Below are 17132 nucleotides of genomic sequence, written 5' to 3' on the forward strand. Positions count from 1 at the left end.
GGCGGATATGGACCTGGTGAATGGACCAGGGAAGCAGAGGGCTGTCTGCACAGGTGCATCCCGGCCATCACCAACCCCAGCAGAAGCACACGTGGAGTAGACAACGCCCCACCCCGTGACAGCACAGGCTCCCATCATCCCAGGCCCCTCTCTGTCCGACACCCACCAACCGCACCAGCCCCCACCACTGATATCTACCACCTGCCCAGGGCTAGTGGTAAACATCAGCGGAACATTCACTGGAATTGGGGAGAACCTGTATTTTCACCCAGTGTTTCTGGGTTTACAGTTATTCCCCATTCCTGGGACTGAAACTCATAATGGTTGGATTTTGCTGTGGGGATACTGGCTGGACCAGAGAATCCAGGACCATGTGTGCCCGCACTGACCCTAGTGTGTCTTACGTTGGGGTTCTTCGTGCCTGGGGAGTTTGTGATTCGTCGTTGAGGTAGCTGTCAGGTGGGGGTTGGACCCTGTGTGTTCAGTGCTGTGTGTTGTGGGAGGAACAGACATTACTGGAAGAGGTGTCTATAGAGGGTGTTTGATGTGTTGAGAGAGATGGTCATGACCACGATGGTGGGTTCTTTGTGGAAATATAAGTGTGATCTTATACCCACCTGCACCTCGTGAACACCACATCACTGGGAATTCAGAAAAGGACTCAAGGCTTGGCTGTTCGTATGAATAGAGCGCCGCAAAGCAGCTAGCAACATCAGTGCCTTGAGACCCTCACAGCTGATTTGCCGCACTTTATAAATCCTGATTGATTCATTGATAAGAGGGTGTCCGCGAGATCCTCCATGTATGGGGAATACGGAGTGCAGTCTTGTCGGAGGGGTTGTTATTAAGCGTGTTGGATTTACTCGGTATGTAGATGCACTTCATGTGTTGTGTTTTGTGCTCGATTCTCACGGTGCTGTGTTTAGGCCTTGTCAGTGTTTCATGTTGGCTTTTTACTGGGGTCTCCTATGAATGGAAAAGCTCTTGGTGTGCTTGCAGTGTCTCTGGTGAGAGTGGCCTTGTGAGGTCCTGTATGAGTGTGTGACTTGCTGGGGGTGTAGTCTGTGCGGTGTGTTGTAGTTTAAGTGTTCTTTGTGGGTGGACAGGCTTTCAATTGGAATATTTTGCCTGTGGAGAAGCAGTTGGATTTATTTGGGTCTGTGATTAATGGGGATGTGTCTTGTGGTCAGTGTGGTGTGTATAAGATTGGCATGGTGGTAGTTGTTGGAGTACTGCCAGTGTTGGCTGTTGACCTTATTCTTTGTGCTCGGTGTATGGGTATTTCAGGTGAGACGTGGTTAGGGCTGTGGGTACTAACTGTGTGAGGTATTCCTGTCTTGTGTTGTTGATATCTTATACTAGGGTACTGCGCATGCAAAGGCAGGATACCACTAGTTCAGCTGTGGTCGGCACCATGTAGTTTATTAGTGGTTTTGAGTCTGTTGTGATTGTGTTGTGGTAAGCTCTTGCGATGGAAAGTTGTGCATGATGTACCTGGTGCCGTCTGGGTGTGGGCTGCAGGGCCTTGCAACACGGGTCTCCCTCTGTGGTCATCCTTTCAACCAAGCACTCCACAGCGTGCTACCCATCTGCTAGTAAAGCCTTGTAGCCTACCGTAGCGGGCTGTACTGGCCATTAAAGGCCCGCTCCAGCATTAAAGGTGCGAGCCGAAGGTAAGGGCCATTAACAAGAGAGCAGGACTTTAATGCCGGTATAGACAGGCGACGGAGGGCTATAACGCTATTAGAATTTCCACCACTACATGTCAGAATGTTCTAATAAATAAAACAAAAACCACCACTAGACGTCAGAATGTTCTAATAAATAAAACAAAAGCCTCACGAGCCTGAGGGGATTGAAGTCACCATGGGCACCCTGAAACATTTGTTCACAGCAAGAGCTGTGAACAAAAACATTGGAATGTTAGAGCTCTGGGCTTCTACCGCCCATTAGAAGCCCGGAGCACCCCACTGTTTTCAATGGAGCTCCCAACATTCCAATGTTCTAATTCACATTAGCGCCTCGTCAAGGCTATGAAGCACTACATAAATGTAGCTACACCACAACAGAGGCTGGTGCTGTCTGAGAGCAGGCACTGAGCCCCATTTTGGGTTCTTCTCTCTTCGGGTCCTTAAGTCACATTCTGGTTGTATTGAAATGTAACTCAGCACTCGCCAAACGATGTTGAAGTCAGTCCTAGACCACGGGTCCAGGACTGACATTCAACATGCAGAGAACATGAAAGTCTGTTACAGGGGTCAGGGGGTCACATAATGGTCCATCGTGGAGGTTAAAGAAGATGTTCTTTATTCCAACATTATCCTAAGATTCCTTGTATTGTGACATCACACAAAGATGTAACTCCGGCTGTAGATCTTGGGCCTTGGCTCCGGAGGTGATTTGTACATCTGTTGTCAAGCGCTGGCTCCATTTCGCTCTTGCTGGTGGATGCAGCTTGGTTTGTCCCGGTGCAGGGCCCGCGGTGGCGGCTGCGCTCGGAGGAGCCCCTGAAGGCGCATCACTGCCTGCGACCCCCTGAGCCAGGGCCGCCAGACTGTGGATTACTTCTTGCGTCCTGCTCTGGTCTCTGGCCCCTCGTCTGTCCTCATTCATGTTGCGGCCTCTTGTCCACCTCCTCTCGGGCCCCAGCTCGGGTGAGAGGGAGGCCATCACACGGGCCTGCTGGGGTTTCTCTTCTGCTCTGCGCACTTTCCTCTAGTGCCAGCAATAAGGAAGACGAATGGACACCCGGGGTTTCTTCTGCATTTGTTGGTCCCGAGAATCTTCTCGGCGCGGGGAGTTTCTCTGGGCGGTTTACGGCGGAGTCTCCGGGAACCACAAACCTGTTCTGCAGGTGCTGGGAAGGCGCCTCCGCCCCTGGCCTCGAGGCGCCCCAGACTGCGCTGTCACCCAGAGGACGCGTCCCAGACCGCGCGCTGCCGGGGTTCCTCCTCGGCTCCTGCCTGACACGGGGTTCAGAAGCCCCCCTGGATGCTGGCACCACCGGGAAGGGGCACCGACGTCTGCGGGGATGGCACGGTGGCCGGGCGATGACCCGTCCGTGCCTCGGTGAAGAGGGGCCGCAGACGCACCCGTCCTCCGGGCACCGGGTGATGCCCTTTCAGTTCTCCTGAGCTTGGCGTGGCTTCCTCCTTGGGCCCCTTGCTCCCCCAGCCTCTAATACCCGGGCCCTGCAGCGACGTGTCTCTCTGGCTGCTCTGTTGACCGGATCCTTTGCGAGCGGGCCTGCCCTACATGTCCTTGGATTTTAAAGTCACCACAGGTCTTGATTTACCGTGAGTGCCATCTATCCAGCGTGACACGAGTGCTATCTATCCATCCAGCGTGACACGAGTGCTATCTATCCATCCAGCGTGACACGAGTGTCTTCTATCCAGCGTGACACGAGCCATCTATCCATCCAGCGTGACAATAGTGTCTTCTATCCAGCGTGACACGAGCCATCTATCTATCCAGCGTGACACGAGTGTCTTCTATCCAGCGTGACACGAGCCATCTATCTATCTATCCAGAGTGACACGAGTGCCATCTATCCAGCGTGACACGAGTGCTATCTATCCATCCAGCGTGACACGAGTGTCTTCTATCCAGCGTGACACGAGCCATCTATCTATCCAGCGTGACACGAGTGTCTTCTATCCAGCGTGACACGAGCCATCTATCCATCCAGCGTGACACGAGTGTCTTCTATCCAGCGTGACACGAGTGCTATCTATCCATCCAGCGTGACACGAGTGTCTTCTATCCAGCGTGACACGAGCCATCTATCTATCCAGCGTGACACGAGTGTCTTCTATCCAGCGTGACACGAGCCATCTATCCATCCAGCGTGACACGAGTGTCTTCTATCCAGCGTGACACGAGTGCTATCTATCCATCCAGCGTGACACGAGTGTCTTCTATCCAGCGTGACACGAGCCATCTATCTATCCAGCGTGACACGAGTGCCATCTATCTATCCAGAGTGACACGAGTGCCATCTATCCATCCAGGGTGACACGAGTGCCATCTATCTATCCAGAGTGACACGAGTGCCATCTATCCATCCAGGGTGACACGAGTGCCATCTATCTATCCAGAGTGACACGAGTGCCATCTATCCATCCAGGGTGACACGAGCGCCATCTATCCAGGCTGACACTAGCGCCATCTATCCAGCGTGACACGAGCGCCATCTATCCATCCAGCGTGACACGAGCGCCATCTATCCAGCGTGACACGAGCGCCATCTATCCAGCGTGACACTTGTTCCTTGTCCAGCTGAGAGCGATCTGGGATTGATGTGTGACACTGCATGTTGGAGTTACCTGGACCTCCCCTTTGGACATTCACTTTCACGAGATAAAGTTCAACAGCTGGACTCCTAGCCTGGGTGCGAGGTCTCCTGTCTTCCTAGCGTCAGTGAGGCGATGGTGGTCACTGAGCTTTGTGGTTTGTTGACCGTGGAGCCTTCGGGAAACGACCACCTTCTCAGCCCACAAGAGTGAATTCTGGCTCCTGAGCACTTGGAGGTTCGTCGCACCCTGGACCTGTGGGTACCAGCAGGGAGGTCTTGTGCACAGAGCCTTCTGCCCTACCACGTGACACACTGCACCCCCAAACACCAACAATCAGAAGGCCTCAAGCCTTCCCCGCTCCTGTGCCACGTCACCTGGGCTTGGTCGTCTTCATGGATCGGTGCCATCAGTAGTTGGTCTTCGTAAGGGGGCAGTCACCTCAGGAGTCTGGCCTTGTGAGTGCCCAGTGACCTCAGGAGTCTGGTGTTCTGTGGACCCAGTGATCTCAGGAGCTGGTGGTATCAGGGTCCAGTGACCTCAGGAGTCTGGTGTTCTGTGGACCCAGTGATCTCAGGAGCTGGTGGTATCAGGGTCCAGTGACCTCAGGAGTTTGATCTTGTGAGTGCCAGTGACCTCAGGAGTCTGTTCTGTGGATCCAGTGACCTCAGGAGTCTGTTGTTCTGTGGACCCAGTGATCTCAGGAGCTGGTGATATTAGGGTCCAGTGACCTCAGGAGTCTGGTCTTGTGAGTGCCCAGTGACCTCAGGAGTCTGTTGTTCTGTGGACCCAGTGCCCTCAGGAGTCTGGTGTTGTGAGGGCCTAGTGACCTCTGTGGCTGGTGATATCAGGGTCCAGGGACCTCACGAGTCTGGTAAGTGCCCAGTGACCCGAGGAAGAGCTGCCAATATGAGGGCGCAGTGACCCCATCAGCAGGGCCTCTCTTGCTGTGCGCACTCGTGTGCCCCCTCTGTGGCTCGCCATGGACCGCTGCTGCTACGCCTGGTGCTGCGGTCGCTGCTCCTGGTTCCTGTCGGAGGACGAGAAGGAGGCCCTGGACGTGGACCAGATAATCACCCTGGAGCTCCGACGGCAGAAGAAGAGGGACCGGAGGGAGCGGAAGCTGCTGCTGCTGGGTGAGTGAGCGCCGGGACCCTGTCGGGAGGGCTGGGGTTATGGAAATGGGCCCAGTGGGGCTGGGGAAAGGGCAGTGAAACCAACCAGCTGCTGTCTGAGGAGCCGGCAGGGCTGAGGTAGGGTCAGTGAAACCAACTGTTGCAGTCCCAGGAGCTGGCAGGGCTGGGGCAGGGTCAGTGAAACCAACCGCTGCAGTCTGAGGAGCCGGCAGGGCTGGGGCAGGGGTAGTGAAACCAACCCGCTGTAGTCTGAGGAGCCAGCAGGGCTGGGGCAGGGTCAGTGAAACCAACCGCTGCAGTCCCAGGAGCCGGCAGGGCTGGGGCAGGGTCCGTGAAACCAACTGCTGCAGTCTGAGGAGCCGGCAGGGCTGGGGCAGGGGTAGTGAAACCAACCCGCTGCAGTCTGAGGAGCCAGCAGGGCTGGGGCAGGGCCAGTGAAACCAACCGCTGCAGTCCCAGGAGCCGGCAGGGCTGGGGCAGGGTCAGTGAAACCAACCGCTGCAGTCCCAGGAGCCGGCAGGGCTGGGGCAGGGTCAGTGAAACCAACCGCTGCAGTCCCAGGAGCCGGCAGGGCTGGGGAAGGGTCACAGGAACCAACCCGCTGCTGTCCGAGGAGCCGGCAGGGCTGGGTCAGGGTCAGAGGAACCAACCCGCTGATGTCCGAGGAGCCGGCAGGGCTGGGGCAGGGTCAGAGGAACCAACCCGCTGCAGTCTGAGGAGCCGGCAGCGCTGGGGCAGGGTCAGTGAAACCAACTGCTGCAGTCCCAGGAGCCGGCAGGGCTGGGGTAGGGTCAGTGAAACCAACCCACTGCTGTCCGAGGAGCCGGCGGGGCAGGGTCAGAGGAACCAACCCGCTGCTGTCCGAGGAGCCAGCGGGGCTGGGGCAGGGTCAGAGGAACCAACCTGCTGCAGTCTGAGGAGCCAGCAGGGCTGGGGCAGGGTCAGTGAAACCAACTGCTGCAGTCCTAGGAGCCGGCAGGGCTGGGTCAGGGTCAGTGAAACCAACCCGCTGCTGCTCGAGGAGCCGGCAGGGCTGGGGTAGGGGCAGTGAAACCAACCCGCTGCTGTCCGAGGAGCCGGCAGGGCTGGGGCATGATAGCAGAAACAGGCTACTGTAGTTGAGGAGCCGGAAGGGTTGGGGAAAGGTCAGTGGAACTACGCAGCCACAACACCCCTGGGGAGCCACAGCCGAGATGGGAGATTACCATAAAAGAGAGGATATCTGCCGGTTTTAGGGGTTCAGAACCAGAGAAGGTCGGTAGCTGGGTGGGTTGGTGGGAGAGGAGAACATTCAGTCCTGTGCATTCCTGGTACATTTTTACTGCAAATGGTGCATTTGTGGTAAATGTTTACTTGGAGCGCAAACAACAGACGACAAGCAACATAAAGGCATGATTTTTGAAAATTTGCGTAGCAACCGTAATGGGAAATTCCTGAAGTAACACAAATTACGCCAAAGTAATTTAAATGAGACCCAGGTATCACTAAGCGCTTATAGTTAGGTCAGAGTTTCTTTACCAGATGCTTGTTTACTATGGTAATAACTTTGATGCCGTTTGACGAATCGTCACAAAACGTTCCAAAAAGTGCTCTTTATGTCTAGTTTGTGCATGGGGTAATTCATCAAGCGAAGACCCAGAAAAAGGGGGTCCTAAAATGCAAAATCCACATGCATTTTCTATTGACTTTTTAAGAAGAACAAACGCAAAAACTACTCAATGGAATTAGACCAAATTTTGCAGGAAGCTAGTTCTTGGTCCTTGAAATATCTTTTTGTGATTTAGTGTAAATCAGTTCAGTAGTTTTTGAGAAATTAACCTTAAAAATATTTGTATATTTGGACGGTTGTTTTTTAGGTACTCTCGGGAAAGTCCCCCAAACCCAATTAAAAAAAATACAGCTTTCTGATTGGTCAGTGAACTAGTTTACCCCCTTGGGCCGTTTTGCTCCCCTGGGAGCAAGGCTTTGATTGGCTGTTTGCAACACCAGGAAAAATGTTGCTGGTATCCCCTACAGGACTCGGGGAATTAGTGCTCTGTCCTGAGCTTAGTTGAAAAAATAAATTTAAGGATCAGGGTAGGGATGCCCTACCCCCCAGGCCCTGTTGGGGTGGGGGAGGGGGGGTTACTGAGGTAACTATAACTCACACTCTTCACATGCCCTGTTTACGATCTCACATATTACACCTTTCATGACATGTTCTATGACATCATTGATAACTTCAACGCAACACCTGAAATTATATAATTGATGACAACACTGTGCATGGCGAGGGCGTAGGTGCACCATATCGCCAGATGTGTAATGTCACAGCTACGTTCTGCGATAATCAGATTCAAGCCTCCTCATTCAGGTACTGCGACCGGCAGGAGTGTAATATCAGAGAGCCTGCGTACTCTGCTCAGCAGACAGGTTACAGGGCCTCTGCGCAAGAGTGACGTCTCCCCTTCCTGCGGCTGTAACCAGCAGATGAGGGATACCCCAGTCTAGGTTTTTCAATCTATAGTTAGGTGATAGCCCCCCTTTTCTTACTAGAATGAGTACTTAGGTGACCCCAATTCTAGTTACTATAATCCGTACTTGGGGATATCACCCATTTTATATACGGCACTCAGCAGAGGGGCGATATAGCCCTTGTAGGTAATATAGCCTTTCTCCTTGATATTAAAGTTAACAGAACGCGTGCTATTCAGGTTTGCAGATAGTGGCAACAACACTGACTAGTACTGGAGTAAGTAGAGCGAGTGAGATCTCGATACCAGAGGAATGGACTCAACAGCATGGGTGTGATCTACTCAAGGTGGGTAGTATCCCAGATCCTGGGGCTCTACGTCCCCAGGATCAAGCCAAGAACAAGATGTCAACTTTCAGACTCTGAAATGATCAGTCCATTGCGAGCTTCTAGGAGCTGAAATCGGCAAAAATTGATGATATCTCGTCTCCTGTGCTCTAAAACCTGCAAGCTGAGTGATAACTTGTCCCCGAGATTTGAAATCAGCAGGAGTGGTAGAGAACACGACTCCGAGGGCATGAAATCAGCAGAGTGGGTGATACCTCCCTCGTCACCTAGGGCCTGTAGGTTGCGTGAGATAGCTCATCCCAAATCACCAAAATGAGTGAGATTTTATTTTCTAATATATAAAATCAATTCTCATATTCAAAAGAAGCATCCTAAGGCCTGAATAAGCAAGTATAGAATGTGTGATCCTCAGCCCTTTATAACTTTGAGATGTGTGTAGCTCCTCTTTGCCAAACCCAAGAAGCTGGCATGTGTGCTGCTCGTGTTACTTAATTTGGTTCTGAGTAGGGCACACCTCTCTAGTCCTGCCCTGAACTCACTCAAGTGGAGCATTGTCTCACTCAGGTTGGAGCTTTGCTCTGCTGTGTCACCGTTTGGATGAGTCCTCTCTCTATTTCTACTGAATATCCTGACTTGTCTAAGAAAGCAGCCCATTCCTTCTCAGTCCTCATTGCCAGCCCTACGGAGGCAGCCATCTTGGAATGGTGTATTCCCCTCCATCTCCTGATAGCTGCCTTTGCTCGTCACTGTGCCTTAGAACCTCCCATCTGACCCAGGTTATTGTTTGACTCTTGATTTCAACAGGTACCGGGGAGAGCGGGAAAACAACGTTCATTAAACAGATGCGCATCATTCATGAGGATGGCTACTCAGAAGAGGAAGAGCGGATGCCTTTTGCTAAGTTGGTGTATCAGAACATCTTCACATCCATCCAGTCCTTAACGGGGGCCATGGAGACCCTCAACATCCTGTACGAAGACAAGGGCAACAGAGTAAGTTTTCTAAGAGGGCACTCCGGGGGCTTGGCTTGATGGCTTTGGGTTGGACCCTGGGCCCACCCATCTTTAGGGCGGCCTCATGGTCATAGGGGAGGCGGGGAAGCTAGTCATCCAAGGATGGGGTTTATGGACATGAGATGGGTCTAGCATTCTTGGGTGGGCCTGATGACCGCAGGCTGGAGTTAGCTGCCTGGAGCGGGCAAGGAAATCTTGGGATGGGCTTAGTTATCTGCGGTTGGATGTCTGTTTGGAGTGGCCTGGTCGTGCAGGGATGGACCTAATGGCCACGGCACGTCTTGTGCTCATGGGTGGGCCCGATGTCCCTGGGATGGGCCTAGCGGGCTTGAGGAGGGAGTGAAGGTCATGGGATGGACCCAGCAGTCCAGATATTTGCTTGATGGCCATGAGATGGGTCCTGTGCTCTTGGGTGGACCTTATGGCCATGGGATGGGCTTAGAGGTGTGGAGGTGGGCGTGACAGTCTGGGAATTGTTCTATCCGTCTGGGGGTGGGCGGATGGTTTTTATAGAAGCCAAGTTGTACAGAGGTTTGTCAGATGGCTGTGGGACAGTCTGGCACTCTTTGGTGGGCCTGCTGACCGCGGATGGGCTTAGCAGCCTGGCCTTGAACTTGACAGCTCTAGTTTGATATAATGATCCGGAGGGGGTTCATGACTGAGGGATAAGCCTAGTGCTCCGGATATGGGCTTCATGGCTGTGGGATGCCTTGGTGCTCCTGGAGTTGATGTGTCAGCCTTGGGATGGGTCTAGTGGCTCAGGCGTGGGCATGGTGGTGCTGGGACTCTTGAGGTAGGCCTGGTGTTCCAGGGGCGCGCGGGCCAGGTCTGCCTTTGTGTGGTAGGTGAAAGCAGCAGGGCTGTGAGCTATTGCTCCGGGTTCTGTGTTCCCAGTGCACACACCGTTCTATGACTTTTGGCTGCTCCTTGTGCCGAATAAACCTTCTCGATGAGCTCTTTACTGCTGAGATCAGGTTAGACTCTGAGAAGCACTTGACTGGTTTCCTTTGTCACTTATATCTCTCTAAATAGTGTAAGCTATGAACTAGGAAGCACTGACCCTCTTGTCGTCCAAAATGTGCACGCGCTTGCTGACACCTTCGTTAAATGCTCGGGCACCACAGCTCGGCTTTTGTTCACATTCAGCCTTTTCTGTGTCCAGGATACTCCTGAGCGGTTCGTTAACTTGTTTTATTTGCGGTGTCTGGGGGTGCGCGGTGCACGAGCAGGTAGCGCCACGGGCCAGGGGGGAGGTGTCGTGGCACAGCTGCGCACCTCCCCGTGCCACATCTGTTCAGAGCCGGTCCTGAAACAGCTGCAGGTCAGGACTGAGGGCGGTGCAACCCTGCAGGGGGCAGGGTATAGCTGCTAGAGGCGCAGTGGGCGCTTGGCAGAGCTGCGCGCGTGTCTTGTGGGAGCTTGAATAAGCGGCTGTTGTACTTCTAAGTGGTTTTATGAGGGGGTCTGAGGTGCGAGATGGGGGTCGGGTGTAGGAGGGGAGCGGACATGTGGCGCTAGTGGCTCTGGGTGAGAGTGGACATCAGCCTCTTGGAGTCACGTGGTATCCCCCCCCCCGTTTCCTCACAAGATGAGACTGCACAGGTTTGCCACCTACCCCTTCATTGATGTCACTTGGTGCCGTCCTGGTTCGGCTCCAGCCCACACAAAGCGAGGTCCCTTCCCCTAATCCCCCTGTGGTGGGAGGAGCCAATGCAGTACTTTTCAAGAATTAGAATCTTGCTGGACATTTGGAAAACATCAACTTTTGTTTTTATTTCTTGCAAGTGTAACAAGCATTGGCTAAGCCAACATGTGTGTTTTGCTAGGGGGAGTGTTGGTAATAGCTGAGTGACTATGGGCCAGATGTACATAGCTTGATGCTTGCAGTTTCCTAATAGCGATTTTCTTCAATTTGCTATTAGGAGATTGCAAACTGCTATGTGCAACAGTGTGTTTAACACTGTTTGCGATTCCCAAATGGGTCGCAAGACACCTGCCTTATTAAAATTCATGAGGCAGGTGGCAACTTGCGATCCATTTGGGAGTGGCCGCAATCACAGGGATGGTGGTCCCCTAGGGTCAGCAGACCACCACGTCTGTGACTGATTTTTCAAAAAAGCAATCTTTTTTTAGGGTTGAGCCTGCGAGTGCATGCACTAGCAGACCTGTCACGCTTGTGAGACTCTTGTGTGCAGTACGGGGCTTGGAGCCCGCCTGTCGCTCACCATTTGTTGCCTTGTGTGGCACTCTTCTTTACAGCCTCGTAATTCGTCAAGACACACCTGGCATATTTTCTGTTCCTCTGTATGGAGCTGGGATCAAGCACTAGTGGATTCACCTTAATCAGTGCCTGTCTGCTGCTCCTGACATGATTGAGGTTAAATTTGTTCTTTTCAACTTCTAGTGCCCCGCAAACAGGCAGCTTGTGACTGGCAAAAACGTGCACAGCAGGTCAAAAAAAAATGGCAAAGTTTTATTTTTAAAAGCTAACTTTATTTTATTTTTCCAAGTCTTCTTTTCTCAGTTTCCACTCATGGTTTCTTTTGTTTTTGCTCGTGGGCACTGCTATCAAAAGATGACCATTAACTTGTTCTAAAATAGTGAGACCTATTGCATGTCAAATGCTTGTTTGTATGTAATGCAGTACCTTTGACTTAAAGGAAAACGAGATGCATTACAAAAAGAAAAGTGAAAAGTTTTCTTTTCATTTTTTAAGAGTAGGACTACTGCCTGCTCTTAAAACATGATTGTAACCCCATTTGCAAAGTGGAAGGGGTATTTTGGGGAACCCTTCCGGTTTGCGAATGATTACCACCAACTTGAAGTTGGTTGTAACTGCAAATGTTTTGTGACCGCATTCCCAGTCGCAAACCATTCCTGCATACCAGTGCGACTCTCTATTAGGAAGGGACGCCCTTGGCACGCCCCTTCCCAATAGCGAGTCACAAACCCTATTTTGCGAGTTGGTAATAGGTTACCGACTCACAAAATAGGGCTGTTACCTGCCAAAAACCATTTTACCGGTCGCAAACGGCTGGATTGGTGACCGGTAAAGGGCTTCATACATCTGGCCCTGTGTGTGTGTTGTCCCCAGCTGTCCAAGAATGGGAATCCCCTAATGAAGCCACAACTTGGGCTACAAGAACATGAAAGGTGGGCGTGGAGGCCCTTTGTTGAACCAACTGTGTTCGTAGGAGTGAAGCTGTACACGAGAACAGTGCCACGAAAGGAATTACGAACATGAAGTTTTCATTGTAAGTGCTGAGTGTTAAAAGCCACACTCAACATCATATTGCTTGTTAGATACCTTCGACAAATGGCCATTTTTTGTGCATCTCTAGGAAAGTTTATGTATGTGCACATCTTTACTCAAATATTCGTTATCATGACAGGGATGTCCAAGAAATGGAAAAGCAAAGGCGATTAGTAAACAGCACTGTCCTTTATCAAAGGCTAAGCCATTGAAACAGAAAATGCACAAACCAGCAATTACATTTTTGTATCAGCAAAGTAAATACATAAATGAACACACTGGCTCCCAGCAAACTGGGTGAGTGCTAATTCACTGAAATTACATTTCAATAAAAGAAAAATAGCTGTGATTTCAGGCAGCCACTCTCCAAGATGTCTTCAGCCAGGCTCTTGGCCTGAATAAGTGGGAGTTGCTCCCACTCCTGGGTGGGCCGTCCGGGATCTTGGCTTCCAGCCTGATCTGGGGGAGTCTCTGACCTCTGGTGAGGTCAGTAACCTACCATCCTTATGTTCTGCACTGCTAAGACTGCTTCTGAATTCTGACTTTTTTCTGGCACACACCAGACCTTTGGTAGTTCAGGCCACGATATTGCCTTTTCATCTTATGACAATTAGACCCATATTTATACTTTTTTAGCGCCGCATTTGCGTCATTTTTTTAAGGAAAGGCGGTGCAAATGTACAAAATATAATTGTATTTTGTAAGTTTGTGCCGCTTTTGCGTCAAGAAATGGCACAAATGCGGCGCTAAAAAAGTAAAAATATGGGCCTTACTCTATTGCTTTCCTGTTGCGATTCCCTGAAAACGTTGTTCTTTTATAAGGAGCTGATTTCTGCCCTCGCTTTTGGTTTTAATAGCGCCAAGACACCTTGCATGGTCGCAGAACGCTGTACAAGTACTAATTACATTGCACCACCTCATGGAAAGGCTGGACACTACAACCAGTCATAAGATGCCATGGCCTTGATGGACATCCCTGTCGAGCAGTGGCAAGCCCTGAAACACACGTGAAAGCCAATGGGTGAAGGGGGCTGACCCAAAGCCGACTCTTTCTCTCTGTAATCTCTCCTTTTTCTATATTTTGAAGAAAAAAAAACGATGACATTAGGTTAAAAAAATCTAAAGCCGCCTATAGCCGGATCTAAAAGATCCTTGTAAGCTGAATGTTTGGCTTGAAACATTTCTCAGCCAACAATCTCCCGATAAGAGTGGTAACTGTTTGATGTTGGTTGGGAAGTCCTGGTCTCGTGTCTGATGCATCGCTCCTGAGTGAGTGCCAACGTGTACTTATCAGGGCTCCCAGCCTCAAACTGCTGCTTGTGGAGCGACATCACACAAAGTAGTCGAGGGGGCGCGAGGGCGGTCTCTGTGCTTGCTGTGGAGTGTTTCTCGCGTCCTCGTTCTGCTTACAGGTGCTATGCTCTCGCATTACAAGGAGCCTCTCACATCAGTGCTTGAAACAACCTGCATTTACTCCTTTGTACTTTTGGTTTTGTGTGGCGAGTCACATACCATTTTCTGATTTCCTCAGCGAACAGACAGAGCAGTAGGTGCAACAGAAAGTATATAGATGCATTTACATTCTGATTTTTGTAACAAGAGGGTGAAAACAGCAAAGAAAGAACAGGTGACCCTGTGGTCATTGGTGGAACAGGAACACATTGGGCTCTTTACTGAAACACTTGAGTTCAGGGTGCGGGGAGTCATGGGTTTCTGTTTGACTTGCAGCGAGCCTGTATTTCCATATTTAGGATTTCTTGGGATATGAATACAATTTGATTGCTATTTTGACCTGCACCATGGGTAGATTCCGCACAGAGGTTGCACAGGTAGGCATGGCCTGACCACCAAGCACACCCAGACGCCTGGAGGTGTAGCTCATTCCCAGCATCTGCAGAGGTGTGAGAGGAACTTTAATTCAATAAGGGTGATTGGACAATTTTGAAATGACTAATTTTATTTTTAGTTATGCCTCGCGAAAAACGTGTTTAAAGATTACTGAAAACAATCTACAAAAGGTCACTTTTAATGTTTTCGCCTGCAACTAAACAATGTTCTTACATTTCAGGGAACTAACATTTAAATTGAAGTTTTCTTAGTAACTTCCCAAAAGAAGATGAAAAGGTGTCAATTTGTGGGGTTTTGTCTCGCACAATTGAAAAAACATAGCAAGCTCATGAAATTAAATACCATTTGCAAAGTTTTCTATAGTATTTCACAAACATTGCATAGGTGAAGTCCCATCTACCGCACGCATATTCCTACTTTTGAGGCCAACAGTCCCAATAAAAATGTCTTTTTTTGCTTTATCAGATGCCACGCAACTCCCAAGTTGTCTACATTTGTGGGCTTGGAGCGCGCTACCCCTCCTCCGATAGGTCAGCTGCCCACATCAAGTTTGGGGCATTTTGGTGTCTATCTGTTGCCCTCGCTGCTTGGGAGGCCGAGACTGGTGACTGCTCCAGCTCAGGGGTTCTGGGCTGCCCTCTGCTGTGTTGATCAGCTGTCCATGCTGAGTCGGGCATCAGTCCGGTGTTTTGGAGGGCGTTCTAGCATCCCAGGTTGTCTGATGAGAGGTGCACATCCAGTTTTGGGCTCAAGCAGAGTAGTTTCAGTACTGACTCGCTTGAGCTTTGCCCAACACGTACTCAGATTAGGTGCAAGGGGAGTGGGGGGTAACAAACATGCACACTCGGCTGGGCTGAGCAAGCCTTTTTCGGTACTTTGCCTCCTGTATTTAGAATTAAGGAAGACATGTTTTTTCTCACTACACTTTCAACACGTTTTACGCCTTGTCATTTGGCCTTTGTTTTTTGATGCTGACCGTGATCTAAGATCTTTTTTAACTTGAGAAGTAGTTCAGTTGTGTGAATAACTTAGTTTTGAAGAATGAAACACAGAAAGTATGGTAGAAATGGGGAAATGTCATTTTCTGGCATTGACCTAGGCCCTGAGATGTGCTAATAAGCCAGTCTCATTAGATGAGGAAGCCGGACCCACATATTGTGGCCCCACGCTGGTGAGATGATGCTACCAGGGTGAACTCGACATCACTGAGGGGGAGGTCGTGATAAAGCATTGTTTGGACAAAGCTGGGGTCCAGATGATGGTTAAAATACCTTGAGATAAAGCTAAAGGAATTACCTTTATTCATAGGCACCCCAGGTGTGGTAAAAATGTTGTCTTGAATGAATAGGGGCATAATCACCCTTTCATCCGCTAGAGAGTTGACATGTTTCTGCCCTCGCCTCTGCCAGAAAACCGACAGGGACAATTCTCTGTGTTTTTGGTAGTTCTCTTGTAAGACACTTATCTGCTCACTCTCATGTGGGGAAAGAGACTTCCTTCCTGCACAGGGGTTCAATGCAGGAGCCCCAACTTGGGGTTATTGCGGGTTCATAGATCATTGCGTCCGGCAACGGGGAAGGATGTAGGTACAATTGACCAGCAATCTCCTTGAGGAACAGAGTTGCTATGCCCATGCCAGACCATGAGCCCGCAACAAACTCAAGGTGGCCTCTCTACCGCCACTGGATGGGTGCTCGTTGCAACCTCTGTGAACAGTGAGTGTTGTAATCACTTTGTGCACGTGCAGTGTTTGAGGCTCAGCCTTAAGTGCCAGAACAACCATGAAAAAATGTAAGCTGTAAATATCCTTTAACAAGACTCAGTGTGACAAATGGCAGGTACAAAGCATTTTTTGCATCTGCGGAATATCAATCCGTCCAGTTTTGCTTCAAGTTCTCTTCAAAGCTGATACAAGTCCCATAAACATAAAAAGTATGCTTGACTAACCACTAGCCTGTAGGATGTATGATTTACCAATTCTGTTCCAACATCCAATTTTGAGTTAGTGTCACACGCGATGTGTGACACTTAGCAGGTCTGATGATGAAGAAAAGATCCATCGGATAGAGCCTAGGCAAAAAATGGTTCAAGACAACCGTCGCAGTGGGGGCAATCCACAGGAAAGACGTGACTCGGGTCCAGTCGCTACTAGGGCAGAGGGGAATTACTTCTCCAAACTTGGTTTTTCTCAGACCCTGCTCATGGTCAGACGTGACCAACCCCCTGTATTGAGACAGCCCTTATCCTTCAGTGGAGAAGAAATAAAATGTACCTCTGCACATCGGGCACCATTTCTCCAGGGCTTCAGTCTACGCTGTGTAGAACTATAGATTAAGGGGATGGGGGGGGGGAAATATGTTGCATGATATTCCAAGTAATACTCCAAAATCCGTGACTGGTGCATCTCTCCAGGTGTATCATGGAAGTGGTTTGGAGTTCAAGCAAGTAGTATATCATCATTTGTTCGTATGAGCACTCTTACGGAAGAAGATTTACTCCTTTTTTTGTGAACTGCCCACAGAGAGTTAGAATCCATGTGACTGAAGTCAAAGTATGAAGCGTGGGGAGGGCAGTGTACACTGTGTGAGGGAGGGCACTGTGAGGCATCACAAGAGGGCAGTGTGTCTGTACAGCATGAGGGAGGGCAGTGAATACATTGTGAGGGAGCGCTGTTTCAACAGGGTACATTATAAATGTGGGTACAGGGGCCTATGAATGTTTCTGTGAATGGTTTTACCACACTTAATGAGATCTAGTCTTGTAATATCATTGTACTAGGCTCTGTGT

At 50.3% G+C, this 17132-nt stretch overlaps 1 protein-coding gene across 1 annotated transcript in view; it reads left to right on the forward strand.

Moving 5' to 3' along the window:
• Window positions 1-2887: 2887 nt before the first annotated feature.
• The window catches only part of GNA15 (G protein subunit alpha 15), a 42825-nt gene continuing 28580 nt past the window's right edge, over window positions 2888-17132 (forward strand). Inside the window, exons 1-2 of the mRNA XM_069216761.1 lie at window positions 2888-5431; window positions 9036-9223. Of these exons, the coding sequence (XP_069072862.1) occupies window positions 5278-5431; window positions 9036-9223 (342 nt within the window). The 5' untranslated portion in view covers window positions 2888-5277. The remainder of the gene's footprint in view (window positions 5432-9035; window positions 9224-17132) is intronic.

Source organism: Pleurodeles waltl, chromosome 12, assembly GCF_031143425.1.
Source record: "Pleurodeles waltl isolate 20211129_DDA chromosome 12, aPleWal1.hap1.20221129, whole genome shotgun sequence".
Lineage (NCBI taxonomy): Eukaryota > Metazoa > Chordata > Amphibia > Caudata > Salamandridae > Pleurodeles > Pleurodeles waltl.